This window comes from Antedon bifida, chromosome 9 (genome assembly GCF_963402885.1).
Source record: "Antedon bifida chromosome 9, ecAntBifi1.1, whole genome shotgun sequence".
NCBI lineage: Eukaryota > Metazoa > Echinodermata > Crinoidea > Comatulida > Antedonidae > Antedon > Antedon bifida.
The window spans coordinates 2,512,090-2,531,322 of record NC_136234.1 but is presented as its reverse complement, the minus strand read 5'-3'; the positions used below and the strand labels follow the sequence as shown (position 1 = coordinate 2,531,322).

The window sequence follows — 19,233 nt, the reverse complement described above, 5'->3', positions numbered from 1 at the left end:
TGATATAGGCCTATGGCACTCACCACTGATTCAAATTAAAAACAATAGCACGAACTGTGTGAGAGAATTGAATAATATTAGCCAATTATTAAAAAATCACGATATATGGGTCGTTTTGTATGGAAATAAATATCTAAAATTCACTAATGTTACATAGTAAACACAAATAGTACTATGGTTTTTAAAATTGAACTTGCTTGAACCTGCAGTTATAGTTAGTTATATGTAACACTTGCAAACAACATAAGAATTTAATACTGGAAAATGTCTTACTTTTTCACCTAAAATGCATGGTATTCCTGATGTCCAGGCCTGATGAATGAATAAATACACCGGAAATAAAGCATCTTCTGAGAGCCGATCGGAAACGTACGTTGTATTATTTCAGCTGTAAATAAGAAAATTATGGTATTGAATCAAGATCTGAACAAGCTTATTTCCACTAAGTTATGCATGATACCAAAATTTGTGTTATGTATTTATTTATTATTATCACATTCTCTAAAACTAAATGGTTGACCTCAAATTATTGTCCTACAAATTTAAAAACATAATTGGCAATATACAAAATATTGGTAGTACTAATCATGCCAATTTGTTATTCTTTATACTCAACTTACTAACAAATTATCGAGATTGTATTCTGAAAAATATTCTATTTTTGTCGCATTACCGCAGTCAATTTAGACGTGTATGTATAGTAGCATTAGACCTACTATTCATTCATGATTTTGAGTGAGGTATGTATATATGACCCGGTTTCACCATTGTTGATTTCGTATATAATGACAAGAAAAACATTGTCGAATACGGGTGTTAAACGAGGCGTTGGAAGTGATGAAAACACGCAAAATGACGTCTCACAATGAAACTTGGCAAAGCAATTAACCTCAGCTTCAGGTAAAATATGGACTGAAATGATTAGAAATACTGATACAGAACCAATGGTTAATAGCTTTCGTATCTGTTTTCATTGTGGAAGTTGGAGAAAACGCAGACGAGAGATGGATGAGTACGTATATACAAAGCAGACAAGCATGAATTGACGTGAAATCCTGGCGGTTCAAAAGAGGAAGATAAATGATCTAGTCCGAATCCAAGGACCGGTCAAAAGCATTAACAAATTACCAGTAAACAGTGTCTATTTCTATAAAAGCTTGATTAATTTATAATCGATGCTAATTATCTTAAAGTTAAATATCATGTATTAAGTAATGATACCTATATAGGGCCTACAACAGAACAGAGTGAAATGTCACTCTTCCCATTCACTCTTTCCTGATTACAAAAAGTATATTCAATTAGGCCTAACTGCTATTAAACAAAGATCTCTTTATATCGCATACGGTAGGGTGTTTTTTCCTCTTTTTTTAGATTTAACAAAACAAGGTTAAACTGTGTCAAATTAAATCAATTGTGTCTGCCAATTGAATGACGATATGACATTTTAAACAAAAACAAAACCGACAGGTCCTGGAAGAAAATTAGGACGAAGGAGCGAGAGGTTATTTGGAACGAAGGAGGAAAAACACCCATCACCTGATTGGTCCTAAGAGAGCGGGGACTTGTTCAGAAATTGGATACGAAACTAGGCCGGCTGCAAACATTTTAAAGAATGTATTGATGGACATGTTCAGGTAGCTTATCCTCTTTGAACTGCCACCCTGCCAAATTGAATCTTTAGGCCTTAATAAAACACGTAAACCACTGCGGCGAATAACACGAGCAACAAAAGGTAACCAATACTCCTATGTCGGAAGTGAAAAACTCTTTACGAAGTTCTTTGCTCTTTAATTGGCTTAAATGTTTTGTGTCCGGAACTTCCTTATCCATATCTACGGGCAAATATCGGCTGAAGAGAATGCCGTCGTAAAGGAAATTCACTGCTTATTATCCGGAGACGGGTATTACGAGCAAACGTCTCCGCTTTGCGTCATCAACGGCGTAAATAGCCAATATGGAAAGCCTACCGGCAGTCATGATGTAATTAGTGCTAACTTTGTCGTTTTTAACACCATACATTGAAAACACTTGCAGCCGTTTCTTAATCCCTGTATCTCTTTGCTCGTGAGTTCAATGTACGGCTTATAGCGTAGTTTAGTTAACCGACCATGTTCCTGGCGATATTTTTACAACGGATTTTAGCGGTGATTTTATGTTTAGCCGTTTACAGATATGTGATTATTGGTCTGTTTTATAGATAGTTGTCTGCTGATTGAGGAGCTTCTAAACGGATTATGTTAAGCTCAAATTTGGTGATTGTAAATCGACGCAAATTACGCTAACACATCGTTACACACGTTTCCAATGTCATTGTCATAATTTGTGGTTTAAACACGTTCTAAATCGACGATTTTAATTTTATTGTTCACAATCTTGATCAATAATGCCATAATTAAAATATATATGTTTACACAACTCAACTGGTGTTTTTACACGCATTTTAGTTGTTACTTTTTACAATCGCTTAATTTATTATGAATTGATTGAAAATGTTGTGATGCGGCATCTGAATGAATATGTATTACACCAGGCCTACGGTATTTTATAAATCAAACTATAAATTCCATTAATTTTGTTTATGGACATTTAATTCACTTGCTTATAAGCCTATACTACCACTTTTCCGCCTAATGTATCGAATCACGTTTTAACTTTGAACGCTTGCATAACATAACACCCTTTTCCTTTCGCATCAGTTTTTAAGTTTAGGCCGCATGAATTTTATTCTTGTTTGATCTCTTGTTAATAGACTGCTATAGTACGAAAGCACACATGTACGTTTTTTAAAGTTGAATTAGGAGAAATGGTTGGCGTATAGATGATTGAAGTGTATGTCGAATAAACGTAAACCGAACATAAATCTTCGGTGATAACTGTTCTTTATTAAGTTCTCTCTTAAAACAATCTTTATGGGTAATAATTGAAGTAAATAACATTAAATTGGGGCCAGCGACCAACTTTACCATCTAGATCTCACCCTGGATTCTTTAACAAATATTAAAGGCATGCAACCCTAAAAGGTAGTAAATTAATTGCCTTTTTGTGTTTGTTTCGAAAATAATACCTAACTCATGGTTAAACTTCGTGCTTGACTGGAATAAACAAAACAATATTACGTCTACGAGCAGAATAAAATTGGTTGGGCAGCAGGCGACTAAATGGACAAAAAATATTTTGGTCACGGTGTGATTTTATATAATTTTAGTCAAGTTAATTTAATTTAAAAAGTAACCCGACCTGATTCTTAAAAAGTGCTATGTTTATTTCATATTGTTGCGAATCATACAACATTTAACGGGTGTTAGCGCACCGTAGGCCTACGATGGTATGAGTCTAGGCCTAATTCATAAGCATGGCGAGACTACGTTCACGCCGAGAAACTAATCTTTAGAAGTTGACTGCATTTCTTAAATGCTACAAAAGCAGTCCTTCGCGTATACAGATACAGATAAATCTGTAGTGGACAATCATTTAAGGCTACTTAATGTATAATATTGACAAGCCTAACCTAATAGGCCTACAGGTATCATATATTTTACTTTACTTTTAAAATTAGATTTGTTTAAGAAACTACATAGTGAATGAGTTATGTACTAATGTTGATGTCGAAGAAGTAAATGAGTTAAGATGTATTAAGTATCAATCGTTTTAGATGGTGGAATAAAATTACACAATCAAAAAGAAATAACACTCAATTAATAAGAAATTACAGACAATAATGTTGTAAGAAAAAACCTGTTGGTGAAAAGAGAATCAATCAATTTTCAGGTTAACAATTTATTGTTAAAATAAAGTACGGTATGCCTCACATTGAAGACTTTTATATTGGGGCTACAAATAACTAACTGCCAAAAATGATATCATGTTTGCCTCATAGAAAAACAGACGAGAAATGCTTCGTAAGAAATATTCCAAAGTTTGAAATCTACCCGACGATAAAATCAAGTAAATGTTTCAGAGAAAGAAAAATAAATCAATAAAATTTATGAATATGTCATTAAATCATGATCCATGAAAGTAGAAAGGGAGCATAAACTCGATACATATACAGTAAACAGTGTATTTTTGGAAAGGGAATGCGAATGTACAAACGATACGATGTTGCATAGTAAAATTTACATTTAATAATAATAAGCATTAAGCATTATGTAGTTTACTTGAACCGTAGAATAAAACAATGTTTCAATCACTTTACATAACTGTATGACATTGCTTTGTCGGTCGAGTTTTTCCCGCCCTCTACATGCAGCCTAGACAAAAATTACTTTGGAAACTTTCAGTTCAGATCTAATGTTATAGTAAACTGTACAATACATTTAAAATATTTAATAATTGTTTCATATTATAGAAACCTTAATTATCAGTTTAAGTTCAATATAGGCCTATGACTATAGTTTTATGGAAAATAATGAAACCTCTCTAATATCAATCACCGTACAAAAATGATTGTGCAGGTCTACTGCTTCAAGTGTACGGAGGGATACAAATTAGGCTAAGTACTATACATTTCCATCAATTTAAGATGTTACCTCTGTATTGAAACAAGATTGAGTTCACTGACATCATGTTATATTATTAACCATATAGTGATGGACATTTGTTTGAAAAACAGGTCGAGCGGAAGCCTGCATACGCTTCGTTGAGGTCTTAATTTTGTTGATGGAAGAAATAAACTACTTGATACTATTCTAAACTCATCACTGATTTCGATAAAGAACAAAAAAACGCGGCTACTAAAGAAACATCTACAAACAATGAAATGGTGACAAAATTAAATGATACAATCACACTACGTCAGTTATATTATATTAAATCAAATATTAAGTTAGAAGCCTAAGACTAATGTGTAACGTATATCTCCGCACTTTTTGTCAATCCCGGTATAATTTTTCACCGATAAAGGAAAATCGATTTTGCATAACTAGTGCATTATAGACGTTGATTTGTAAGAAAAGGAGCCGAGGCACAATAGGAGTCATTGTATTCCAGTGTTTAGAAAGAGAACGATTATATACCATTTTCTACAGTCTATTAATAACACAAAAGATGTATCAACACCCGATAGCGTTTATTGCAAGTTTGACACTTTTCAATTGTGTGTACAAGTTGATGGAAATATGACACTGTTAGGTTTAAATAAAATTTCTCAATTACTGCATCATACTTGTTTTGTAGCTTAAATATTACAGTAACATAATTTGATATAGGCATAATAATTCTATTTTACAATGAGTTTGAACAACCTTAAGTTTCATCAACGTCAAATCTTTTCTCTATCATTCAATACAACAAACGAATGGTTTGTGTTTCTAATGGTGTTGTAATAGAGTGAAATAGTGGCCATAAGCACATGAAGTTGACGATAAAATGATCAAGAAATAAATTTAAAAGCATTTGAAAGATTTCTAGCAGAGAAAAGTCGAAAAGGAAGAGCAGGGAATAGTTTACTCTGGAATGAGTTTTTATGAATCTTCAAACTTCAATTTCCAAAACTGTTTTCAAAAGATTTCAGAAGACTAAGTAAAATAGAAGTAACGAGAATATCGTCAGAAAAACCACGGAGAAATAAGTTAAACATGGTTGCTATCTGGGCCATCTGTATCTCCTGGAAATTATACAATTTTTTCAATAATGGTAGAATGAGTCCGATACTAATTAGAAATCATTCAAACATAGTTTAGTCAATTAAAGGACAGGTAACCTTAGAAAATGAAAGGATACCGACAAGTGAACTCTTTCCAAAGATTTCATTATTGCTTTTTTTTATTTTAAAGGCAAGTGCGAAAAATAAATAACTGGAAGAAATCATTATTGCATGCATCCATTTCACAATTCCTGCTGCATCGAAGCGTAAGTTAGAAAACTCAGACGGTATTATTTTATTTATCTAGCGTCGAAAATCGCTCTTCCTCTTCAACAATTTACAACAAACCAATTTATAAACTCATGCAATTGGTGACATTGGTAATGGAACTACAAGAGATTAGCATATCGGAAGAAGGATAATGTTACCGAGAACGTTTGTTATTTGCGATAGTTCCATCATTCTCTTTTGTCTCTATTTATTTCAGACCACCTATCGAATATCGTTCACTCTGCTGTTCACTGCTACCTGATACACTAAAGCGCAAAGAGAACCTCTATTCGTCAACAGCTGGTTCGATTTCAAAGAGGAACCGAGTTTCCACCTGCGCGCCTTCAAATAAACACTATAAATCCGATTGATTTAAACACCCTTGCAGTCCCTTCCCTTTAAAACACCTCCCCCAACCCCTATCCACACCGTACCGTTCCAATCATCGCGTCCGCGTACTAATTACGTCATCATTTGTCATTGAACTTATGAACTGGTCTGTAATTGAATTAAGTGAAATGGCTGCCAATGTTGGAAATTATCTGCCACGTCTCTTGCAGTTGCTCATAAAAACGATGTACTTTTCACATTTATTTCGATTCTATTCCTAAAATTAGACAAGCCTAATCTCTACATACACTCATTAATGAGCTAACGTGGATAAAGTGGTCATTTAGGGTGCCATTCGCGTCCTTAGTACCGTAGATTTGTAAGTGAATGTGACGGGGCTGTGTGGCCAGCATCCAAGGGTGGTTTAATGTGGACCTGAAATAACACAAATATGGTATTTAGTTTACTTATGCTAATTGCATAATGCCATCGTCTTATCCAAACATTGTCATGTTCATGTAATTGGATTAATGCTGTAATCCTTTGTCAAGAGAGGCTAGCTCAACATCACTACTTAATGTTCCATCAGTGGATATAACAAAAAATCAAATCCGTTACAAGATCATGAATATTGCAACAGATATTTTTAGGCAACTAGTGCAAAATGTTTAGAGCATAAAGATTGGAAACTGGTACCTTCCAAACATCCATTACACAACTCACCCAATAATCACTATTACAAACGACCAAATGTTTGGATTATAAATCAAAATGATAAATTTGTAAACAAATAAAAATACGTGAAATAATAAATTGTTTGATTCAAATTGTTCATATTATTCTTTTAAATATAGGCCTTCAGATTAGATTACTATTAGCGTTTAAAGTTGTTACTGTACTTTACTATTTCTTTTAATTTGTGTTACAAATTATTGCTTACAAACTTACCTCTTGAGCCAATAGGGCCTAGCATTTCGCTTAATATTATTATTATATTACAGTATATATATTATGACTAATATTGTACAACTAATAAAACGTTCATATTTTGCATTGCTTGTTAAATTAATGTTTAAATAATTTGCATAACAAACATGATTTACAATTCTGTATGTGCACTACTACTAGATCTTGTATTACACACAAACGAGCTGTGTAGAAGACTAAGCTTGTTTCAATACGATGTGATGTCGATTGAGGGCGACGTTTTAAATTAAGTCATGGGAAAGAAGTAGGACTAGCCTATGGAAAGTGTCATATTTGTTGCCATGGTAATATATACTATCAGAAATGTAAATGTAAACTGTAGCGCACTAAGACAAAGAGGGCAGCAGATACATTTTAAAATAAAATCAAAACAATATTGTAAAATTAATTACTCACAACTACTTGTTCTATTCAATACAAAGTACATCTTAGATCAGAGTATCATGGGACAAACATTAAGCGCTACAACTTGTGGTAGTCCTATCCTACATTTTTCAATTTTGTTTTATAAACCTAAATCATAAACTCACCACTAGGTACTTTAAACAAATACATTACATTAAATAAACTTTACCATACACTGTGAAATAATCAATTCATTTTACGTTAAAGGCCAAAATTCGAGTAGAGAAAGCTGATTTATTTTGGTCGTTTTGTTTGTCATATTTGTTAATGAAGTTTCTATATTTTGTTATATTATATTATGAGTGACAAATAAAGTATTTACAGAAATGTGACTTTGATATGTCACCAAATTCGACTCAGTGTTGGGAGTTATGTTACAAAAAACATTGCTTATTTTTATGAAGACCTAAGTTTTGAATGTGATGAAATGTTTGTATACGTTTAATCTTCCCATCTTGAGAAATGGCGCCTCCTATTGGTAAACATTTCGTGTACGCAGTACAGATACAAAGTAATTTTACATAATTGCCATAGAGGTCGCTATTTACTAATTATAATATTTTACAAAATTAAAAATTTTACAATAAATGATAGCATTGTTATAGCTATTTTTTATATAGTACTAATCGTCTACATAATCGTAAGAGTTTGAAAAATTCTGTTTTACAAAAAACTGTGAAATAAATAATAACAAGGCCATATACATGGCTGGCCCAGTCGCGTGTTTAATTGAGTATAGTGTTTACCGACCGACTAACCGACCGACCGACAGAGTGAGCTAGAGTCGCGTTTGCACGCGACTAAAAACACTGAGTAATTATTGATCTATAGGCCTATTTAACCCAAAGTTTTATAATATAACAGATAATCGAATCCACTCGCGCGCGGCAAAAATAAACAACAAAAAACTGCTATGCTTCTATTTAACCAGTCAATCAACAGCTTACGCCACAAATATTAATAATACCAATGACGGAGAGACCACAGTATAACCAACACTATATACTATACATGTTTGTATAATAAAACATTATAAAACCTGTACCACTATTAGGCCTATGATATTCAGTTGTTCAGTTACTTACAAAAACTGTACTTACATTTAAGATATTCTTGGATCGGAATTGAAATTACGTACTGTGTGTAGGTATAGAAAAACTGGAGTGGTTCCAGAATGTATTTACTGTACCGGCTGTTTGTGGGAAATTTAAATTGTAAAAGCGCCCACAAGAACAGCGAAAACAGAACGGAATTTGTTCAAATGCATGCAAATCAGATAAAAAATTTTATCCAGAAATGACTTGTTTTACTATTTTATTGTTTTATTATTCATATATTTTTCTAAAAGCCGATTTAATTGTAGGCCATGTTTACATAGATTTAATATACGGTATTTTGGATATACAACCTTTATGTTTTAAAATTTGTATCTGATTAATTGTAATTTATTGTACATTGCACGCCTCATCCAATTAATGTGTACTTTAATTATGTAGGCCTAACGCATATGAAAAATACAAGACTTGGAAATAATTTTAATTTAATTATACCACGATTTCGTACTTCATTTGGTCAATTTGATGTAACATTTAGAGGCGCAAAACTTTGGAACAGTCTATCTTTACTTTACAGAAAAATATCCTCAAAGACACTCTTTAATTTTAAACTGAAACTTTATCTACTACATGATTTGTGAATAACGTTATACTATTATATTCAAACTTATTTAATTTAACTTTACAATAAATTGTGTTAATAATTAATGCATTTTACTTTAAAGGCCAAAACTCGAGTAGCGAAAGCTGATTTATTTTGGTCTTTTTGTCACATTTGTTAATGAAGTTTTATTGTTTATGTTATGTTAGTAACAAATAAAGTATTTATATATGTAATCTGAATCTGAACAATCAAGTTGATTTTGTTGCAATTGTCTGATACTCATACAAAATATCAGGACGCCACCTATAAACTACACCTATCTTCTACTTCGTACTTTATTGTGTACAAGTTACGTTTGCAGTTTCTGCATCAATACAACCAACAATTTAATATTATTATCGACTACTTCAGTATCTGACCATGGAGGTATCTGGCTAAGGAAATGAAAAATAAAGAATTATAGAACTAAAATTAAACAAACAAGATTTTGTTTTCCAATAATTCTTACTAAATTCTAAAATTGATCATGTTTACATTTCGTACATGGTTCTCTTAATCCAAAGGTAAAACACTGAAAATTGAAAGTGTTGAGGGTAAAAATGGCTGGATCATGAAAATACAAATGAAATAAGCAAAACGCTTATAAAAGCCAGAAAGAGGAAGGATAGTATAGATACACTTAAAGATGTATTGTCCCCCAAAATTTGAAAAATGAAGATTAATAAAATCAGATTTTGAATAGATTATTTTGTAGCTTTAAATGACAGTTTTTTAGGTAAATATTTTTTATTGCGAATCCAATGTTTTATTTGGTCAAAGTGGATAACTATTAGGTGACATTAAAATGACATATTCAACAAAAAATTGTTTAAGAATCATCTTTAATAGTGTTCTAGTGTGTCATAGTAGGTTTATGTTTTTCTATAGAGATGATACATTCAGGATGCCAATCTTCTAGGAATATGTTTTTCTATGACGTCATCAAACATGCATAGATATGTTAAATTCATTTTTATTATCTGGTCTAACACATGGCTTGACATTTTCTTTTCAAAGATAAAAAATATTAAACGCCAAAAAACAGTAAGCCTCAATCAAGAGCCATATGATTATGACGTAATGATAGCTAATATGATAACGACGTTACGGCGATTAGTTTGATAATTGACTTTTACTAAATTTACACAAGCCAACTGTTTTGGCACGTCAGAATTAAAAACAATTCATCGAGTGTTAAAAAGACCTGACCACCACCGGTTCCTCACAGCTTGTCATGGCCACCACCACGCCTACAACATTAACATTTTGAGGGACCTTCTTGATGTTAGCGTCTTCGAGAACTGGAAAAACATAATCAATCCTAAATCAAACTTTAAAATATTCAATGTGTTTCCTTCCTTTTACATGCCGATTTTATTTTTTAAATCGTCACATATTACTTCTTATTAAATGAGACATAATAATGTTTTAGAATGTAGATAAGATTGTATAAGCAAAACAAGAGGGTTATAAAATTTGTCTCCGATTCGGGGTACACCACACGAAGATAAACATCCTTTTCCGATCCCCAAAACAGATGGTTTAGTTTATCAGCTTCAGGACTTTGTATCAACCAATCAGAATCGTTCGTCTGGTAGCTTGCTATGCGACGGGTCGTGCTTGATGCCTATCGCAGCCCTGTGAATAGCTACTCACCAATCTTGACAACGCATTAGGAATTTCTTCTGACCCGCATTCGCTGTGTCCGTTGCAATATTATCCGCACTCGTCTTCTCTTACCAACTATGGATTCCCAAATTGAGAACGTCGACACGGAATTGGAAACCACGATAAATACTGGGGAGTCGGATATCAACCGTGGCCATCAGAACCATAGCCTGCTGCCCCACAATTCGTTATTAAACAATATCGACAACACTCGGTCGGCGACAATTGTCGGATCGTTTACGGATGAAGATGTGAAAGCGTCGCTCGTCAGCTTTTCTCCGGAGCAAGTCGTATGTGTTTGTGAGGCCTTACGTCAAGAAGGGAACGTCGATCGTTTAGCCCGTTTTTTATTTTCTCTACCTGCAGATAATGCGCTTCAACGTCATGAACTGGTCCTCAGAGCTCGTGCGTTTGTTGCTTTTCGACAAAGTAGGTTCAAAGAGCTGTACACAATTCTACAGAGCTTCCATTACAGCCCAGCCCTGCATGTTGAACTTCAAGATCTGTGGTATCGCGCCCATTACAAAGAAGCAGAGGTTGCTAGGGGACGTGCCTTGGGGGCTGTTGACAAATATCGAATACGGCGAAAATATCCCCTTCCTCGAACCATCTGGGACGGTGAAGAGACTGTCTATTGCTTTAAAGAGAAATCAAGAGCTATGCTGAAAGATTGTTACAAACAAAATAAATATCCATCCCCAGATGAAAAGAGGAATTTAGCCAAACTGACAGGTCTTACTCTGACCCAGGTTAGTAACTGGTTCAAGAATAGACGCCAAAGAGATAGAGCACCAGCAAGAAGGTAAATTTGTTGACATTTTTTTAAATTTAAAAACCAAAGAAAGATAGGTATACATAATACTGTGACATGTGGTGCAAACCTTGAAGTCCACATGAAGAAGGGATTTTAATTTAATTTTTTAAAATGTATGTATAGCTTAGACCATAGAGGAATTATAAGGAGTCATGAGAACTTCTTGGTTGGATATTACCACTCTACCAATATTAATAATAATACTAATAATAATATGGTGATTTATTTATTCCTTTAAGTTTTTTACAAATAAATATATATTACTGTATTGTTTGTGTTAATATTAATTTATGATACAGTGTTGTTCTATGCGTTAATAATATGATTGACAGATCTACTAACAAATTGTTTATGCTCATTATCTTTTCTTAATTGTTATATTCAGCTAGTCAATATACAATTAACTCTGTCTGGAATGACCCTTGTTTATTTTACAGTTTGTTTATTCCCAATTAAAGTTATCTTCATCGCGTCTTTCCTTCCTTTGCCGGTTGTTTATTTGCTTATCTGTACTGTACTTAAAACTTTATTACTAAAAATCTGGAGTTTCCTGCATTCATGAAACCACAACAAATTGTTTGGCTTCAGTATTTATTGGAAAACAATCGGAAGTTATAATAGGGGTATTTAGTTTTCCAGTGACTACCTATTATATCATAAATTTATTATATTTATGTACTATTTCCAGGACAATTACTTGATTAAAATTCTCGGATGTCCTAAACATTCATACATACACGATACCGCAGTTCTGAACAAAGTTTAACAAAGATCACAGCTAAATTATTCCATTTCAAATTCTGCTTCTAACAATTCTGATTTGGAGTTTTAATTATAAAAAAAATAACCCAGAATTGCCAGAAAAATACATTTACAATTTTAACAATATTATGGTCACAGATTCCTATACTGAAATACATTAATCATAACTATTGGATGGAGCTATAAAATTAAAATAGCTTCATGATCTCTGTAAAAAGAAGTACTAATAACAAGTACGTAACTGTATATAAAAATGTTTTTCCATCATCCTATATTATCATGGAGCTATCTAATTTATAGGTCCATGCTATTATAAATAGGCTTTTGTTTATCCAATAATACGTAACAATTATTACGTAAGTATTACGTAATAATACAATAAAGAGCAAATGTCGACACAAGTCTACAGTTTGTGGCCCATGGTATATATTAATAATTATACCTCTATGGTATAATAGCGCAGTACTTGCCATTAAATTATTAATAGATTTATTAGATTATAAAATTCATTCCACTAATATTACTAACTGGCATTATTTTTTTCCAACCCTCGTTAAAATAAACTTTGAATAAAATACATATAAAGTTTTTGCATTGAAAAACATTCATTCAAACTAGTTCTAGATACATCGACTCATATACTGTTATTAAATTTGGCCTATTGCATAAAACAGGCACGATGATAACAAGTCATAAGTCCAATTAAACTTGCTCTGATTAATACCAGCTGTTGACGATGTCGAACGCTTTCAGACTTTGTGATAAATCACTTTGCGGACCAACTTACACTTTCACCTCGCATTCACCAAACAATCAATCATGCAAGTAAATAAGGTATTCTTCAACACTAAATTAAAAAACGAAAGTTTAACCTAATTTGTTAAATTATAATAAAATTATTATGATCGTATAAATATATTATACTTCGTGTTTTTATTCTAGTTCACTGTGTTCCCTTCAATTTGACCGTGATTGAAGGTCGGTAAAAGTCCACTCGCTAGTGGATTACATTACTGTACAGTATTTGTAATGTTTTGGTGACTTCTTCTTATTTAAAAAAAGAAGATATCCACAAACATGAAAAACAAATTAAGATAGATAAAATCAAACTTTGAATAGCCCATTTTGTAGTTTAAGAAAATGTAATCCTTTTTAAATTTTGTCAAAAACTTCATAGACAATTCCAGACCATAAACTTATTCATGAATAATTTTGTTCCTTTTCTTTATATTACGGTTTTATTTAATTAATTTAACATTTAAATAGAGAAGAGAACTTTCTCTGAACAATCTGCTATCCTGTTAAAATATAACAACTATAATTAAATTTAAATTAAACTCTATACAATATTATAAGATATAAAAAATAATTTATCAGATATTTTTTTTTTCGATCTAATTTTTGGTCAAAGTGAATAACTATTATGTATAACATTAAAATGGCATTCAACAAAATGTTTATCTTTATGATTAATTTAAAACAAAAAAATATCCATTATCCAAAAACAATAGGTTATAAACACAATAGGTAAGCAAGCGCTATTTGCATCATTTATAGTACAGGTACATCATGAACAAATCATCATGAAAGAGTCTTGTTACATGGTAACATAAAGAGTAGTTCAATATTAATTTTTTGCTGCAATGGGTTAAAAAAAATCAAGAAAAAAAATTAATTATTTTATTTTGAAATTAATTATATGTCTTGTTCTCAGTTATTTTTGTTATAAACATGATTAATGTTCCTTTATCCACGTGACCTTCTGTTCTACGGGACACTACACACATTATAAACAAATTACTATGGTAAAGTGTGTGCATTTTATGGTGGTTATGATCACAGTTTGATTTGTTGACCTACGGTCGACTTTTAAATTTGTTTTGTATTGTATTTAAAGTTGTTGTATATTTTGTTCTTTCTTATGGATGCATCTTCCTCTTGTGTCGAGTGCAACTGCTATAAAAGTGTAAACTCCAAATAAATTATTATTATTATTATTTCGTTTATCATTAATGTTTACATTTGTAATTTCAAATAATTAAAACATGGAACATCATCTTGTCTGTTGCTATGATACCGCATAAACATCTTTCACTGATAAAACAATGTTTGGATTAAACGATTCATTTGTCCACGTTTAACTTTAAAAAACGCTCATAAAATATGTTTGTGTGTTTAGGGGTTTTATACGCGCTACAAGTTTCTTGTTTTTAACGTTGTGTACAGTTTAACGGTACTGGTGATTTGTAGAAAATATTTAGTTATAACGTACGACTAAATCATCTACTAAGGAGCAACTTCCCAATGAAATTAAACAATGTGCTACAATTTCAGACTTTAAAGCCCAACTCACCAAACATTTGATCTCAAAATATTAAGTTGTAATTGTTTATACTATATATATTGTTTATTCAATGCAGCTTATTCTTAATTGGTGTATCCCATTATAACTTTGTTTTGTTTTTAATTAATTTGTACTACTGTACATTATTTTTGTATTTTATAATAATGATGGAGTATGAGCAGTTTTCTGTTTGGGCCCATGCCTATTGCTCCAGCTGGCAAGATGAAATGTAAAACGTACTTTTAAGAACTTTTGCCGAATAGATATTATTTTTATTATTATAAGACCACGTGTTTTGATACACATTAATGACTCATCAAGCAGTTAAAATTATAATAAAGTATACTTCCTAATTCTGCAATATAAATACAAAACTATTGTTTTGGTCGCTTATTAAAAGCATTAACTGTACAGTACATTACCGATCATCATGGAGATGTTTAACCTCAAGGCGTACTACAGTACTAGCCACACATTCCTGTACCGGTTAGGCGTGTTATTATTGAATATCGTTCCAGTACACAGACTATACGATTTATTATTTTGGCATTCCTAGCGAGATATTAAAAAATGTGTACTGTACTTCTAAATTAATAATAAAATAACAATAAAATATCATATAATATATGTTAAAGTTTTTTTTTCTATTATATTTACCATACCATTGTTTTATACCTAAATTACAATATTTGCACATATTTTAGGCCTATTATTACTAATAAAACGTTATTCTATAATTTCAAAATAAATTTAATAATAGAATAGATTGGAAGAAATATATTGTACGAGGAAAGATGCTTTGTAAATTCATATTTTTCATTCATTTTTTCTTGAATTACACCAGGAAATACCTGCAGAAAATAAGTTCATGTATATGTTGTAGAAATTACAAAGAACATTTACGCATTGAATTCCTAAGCGAGCATTGTTTTATGACGTCATTGTTCCTTTACTTTGTGCAACTCCTTATGATTGATTTTTTTTTTACCACCGCAAGTGAAATATCCTCGATATATTCTCTCGTATACTGCCCTTAGATTTTAGCTTTGTTTTGGGACTTTCCACAATGATGAGAATCTCCTCAATTAAGATGTCGTTTTTGAGATGTGACATGTCTTTCCGGCTAATGGATTGTTAAGCCTAATTAGGGTTACTATGGATAGGGAAGATAATGGTAAAGAAAGGGAGTGCTGATTGTATGCAGTACCGTACTGGCACGATTAACTAGCGCCATGATTGATACATTAAAATATCCATAATCACTGTAAACCTAATTAATAAAGTTTTGTCATTTTAAGAAACGGACGTTCTGAGGACACCCACGACTTTGTTATTAGCTATCGGCTATATAGACCACACCTGGTCATTTTAACGCACCATAGTTAAAACTTGTCGCATCTCTTATTAAATACGTTATGTATATAGAATTCAATAAGCGGTTCCGAAAATCAGTAGTTCAAATCACACAGGGAAAAACTTCTAACATTTTGAAGTTCATCCCTGGCTTTCAACATGGCTTTCAGGATGGCTTTCATTTAACTGTATGTAAACGCGTTTAACTGTAGGTAAACGCATTTAACTGTAGGTAAACGCGTTTAAGTTTAACTGTAGATAAACGCATTTAACTGTAGGTAAACGCGTTTAACTGTAGGAACACATTTTGCATCGTATAATAGATCCAATAGAGCAAAACATAAAAAATGAGTCATGTGTATGGTACGCAAAATATGTCAAATCCGTTGTTTAAAGCTCTGTCTACACTATCAACAAAAAAAGTATGATGTGCCCAAATATGGTAGTGATATGCTTAAATAATTATGGTAGTGATATGACATTATCATGTCCATATCATGTCCATGTATGGGCACATCACATTGTTTGGTCACATAAAGTTTGACAGGGTAGACAGACCTTTAGAATAAGTTACTGTACTATTAATGTTTTGATTTGAATTACTGGCTGTTCATTTACATATTCCAAAATGTCTAACATATTTTTCCCTTTTGTTTATAATAGTGATATGGAACACAATATGACTAATAATATGGAATCACCGGAAATAGGCCCAGAAGGAAAATACATGCCAAATGGTAATGGACTGTCAAGCCCACCTATGGACGTTGGTGGCACACCCTCTGCCATCTCCTTGACAACTAAAGACACAAAATGTACTGTAATCAAAACAGAATTTGATTCAGACACACCGGCGGACGAACCCTGGCAGCAACATCTTGGCAGTAACAAACATACAAACCAACAAATAACATCACCAGTTTTTCCCGTCGCAGTTGTAGCAAGCGACAACGGACCTTACTTCCAAAACTCTGGACTTTTTATGAATCCGTCCTTACTTAGTTCCGCATTGGCGTTCTCCTCAATGAACACAACCGCGGCACAAGCATTTATGTCCACGATGGCTGCCAACGCCGCCTTTACAAATACACCGCTTCCAGTACCAGCTACAACTGGTTCAACACATGCATCTACAGGTCTTCTTCCAATCTCCTTTCCAGCCGCCGTCCCAGCAAATTCTGCAGCGGTTACCAACAACGCGACAACTGAGTCCCCACACGCACTGAACATCAGTAACACAACGTTGACGACTTTGACAACAGTGACACCTCTTTTGACATCTGCTGCTGTTAGCTCAATCTCTCCAATTACGCACACGACTAACGTTCTGCCAACTATCTCCACCTTGACGATGCCTCAACCAGTGTCGGTTGGTTCTTTAGTATCGCAGTAACCAAAGATGTCATACAGATGCCGGCTCATCTGTCCATTGCTGTAAATTATATAAGTACAGGCCTATGATGGAAAATGCTTCACGTCACGTCCATTTTTTAACACAAAACACTGTTATCGATATGCGATTTTTAGGTAAATTAATATGCAACTTAAAAATGTACAGTTAATATTTTTATTGAACATTTTGTATTGAATAGGCCTATGCAATGTTTAATGTTTTAAAGTTACTTTTGTTAATGTTTTAAACTAACAGTAATTATGACGCAAGTACGACACAATTAACACATTTAGTTCATAATGTTATCTGTAAAATACATGATTTTATATTGTTAAACGACGATAAATAGGACCTTTTATTTCTTAATAATACTAAAGCACATTCGTTGTTGTTATTTTACGAGCGTTATGTTAAATTAAATTAAATTTAAAATAGAATGAAGCTATTATGCAATACTTTAGACACATTCCAACATGGTGTATGACGTAGGAAGTATTGACACGATGTGTCACCGAGTGTGCGCATTACTGATACAGTATTACTTAGGTCAGGTTGTTCTTTTTAGAAGATGTTGCCTTTTTCTTAAAACTAAGGCAAGTGGCCGTGGGGAATAATAATATAATACAGGTATTGACGTACTGTATTGGAAAATTTGGTGCATTTTTATCAATTTCATTATTATGAAAAGTTGGATAAGTTTAAAAATGGAAACTATATAGATAGATTATTCTATACGATGTAGTGTATATATTACCATAGAGATTATAATATCTCTATGATATTACTTATTACAACTAGATCTACAACTGCAATGCATTTATGTTGATAAGGTTTATAAATAGTATACCATCATGCACTGTGAAGTGCATCGGTCATCATACAATTTCAATTTAATGTTTTGACAGCAGACAGTGTCATTTTACGTTGACATTTGCGAAGTTATAATCTTTTGTTTCTTTTAAAGATTGATGTCAAAGGTCGCAATAAAATTAACAGTATTGTTTTGATTTAGATAAATGATAAGTATATCGATGAATAAGGCGGCCCTCAAACTAAAAAATATATATTAATACGTCAATAGCTAACTTTAAAGCATGGTTACTACTAGAAACCAACGCAACGACGTAGTCGCAACGCAGGTGAGTTGACCAATTATACAATGGATAGTCCGGATAATCCATCTTGTTTTGAGATTGGTCACATTACAGCGACGACGCACTTACGTCCTTGCGTTGCGTCCTAGTTGGGAGCCTAGATTTAGGTCCATGGAGGAAATTTCATCCATGGTCAAACATATAATTTTGGATTTTTCACAGTAAGATCAGCTTTAGAAATTACATTTTTCTATATTACCCATTTTTGGTCAACCCACATTCTGTAAAATAGTTTTTGTGTAATATTTTTTTATTTAAATTGTTCAATATGATCGCCTTACTGTTGTTATTATTATTACAATATTAGATTAGTATCACTTCTTTTAAACTCTTTTCGCCTATTGTTTTAGTAGGTAATTTTATATATAATATAAACAAAATAGGTAAAATGCTAGACTATCGTTGAGCGACAATAGAAAAAACAATCATTTTTGTAACAAATTGATTAAATTAAGTTGTAGATTTTTA

At 32.4% G+C, this 19,233-nt stretch overlaps 1 protein-coding gene and 1 long non-coding RNA gene across 2 annotated transcripts in view; one reads left to right on the top strand and one right to left on the bottom strand.

Annotated features, from left to right (window-relative positions):
* Nucleotides 1–8,766, bottom strand: part of LOC144851802 (uncharacterized) — a 34,955-nt gene extending 26,189 nt beyond the window's left edge. Inside the window, exons 1-2 of the long non-coding RNA XR_013614225.1 lie at nucleotides 8,680–8,766; nucleotides 274–388 (exon numbers count right to left, since the gene is read on the bottom strand). This is a non-coding gene — a long non-coding RNA (uncharacterized LOC144851802). The remainder of the gene's footprint in view (nucleotides 1–273; nucleotides 389–8,679) is intronic.
* A 2,170-nt stretch (nucleotides 8,767–10,936) lies between these two features.
* On the top strand, nucleotides 10,937–19,233 carry LOC144851826 (uncharacterized). Its single transcript, XM_078709457.1, has 2 exons — nucleotides 10,937–11,747; nucleotides 16,882–19,233. The coding sequence occupies exons 1-2, from the start codon at nucleotides 11,023–11,025 to the stop codon at nucleotides 17,609–17,611; spliced, it is 1,455 nt and encodes a 484-aa protein (XP_078565583.1). The 5' UTR covers nucleotides 10,937–11,022; the 3' UTR covers nucleotides 17,612–19,233.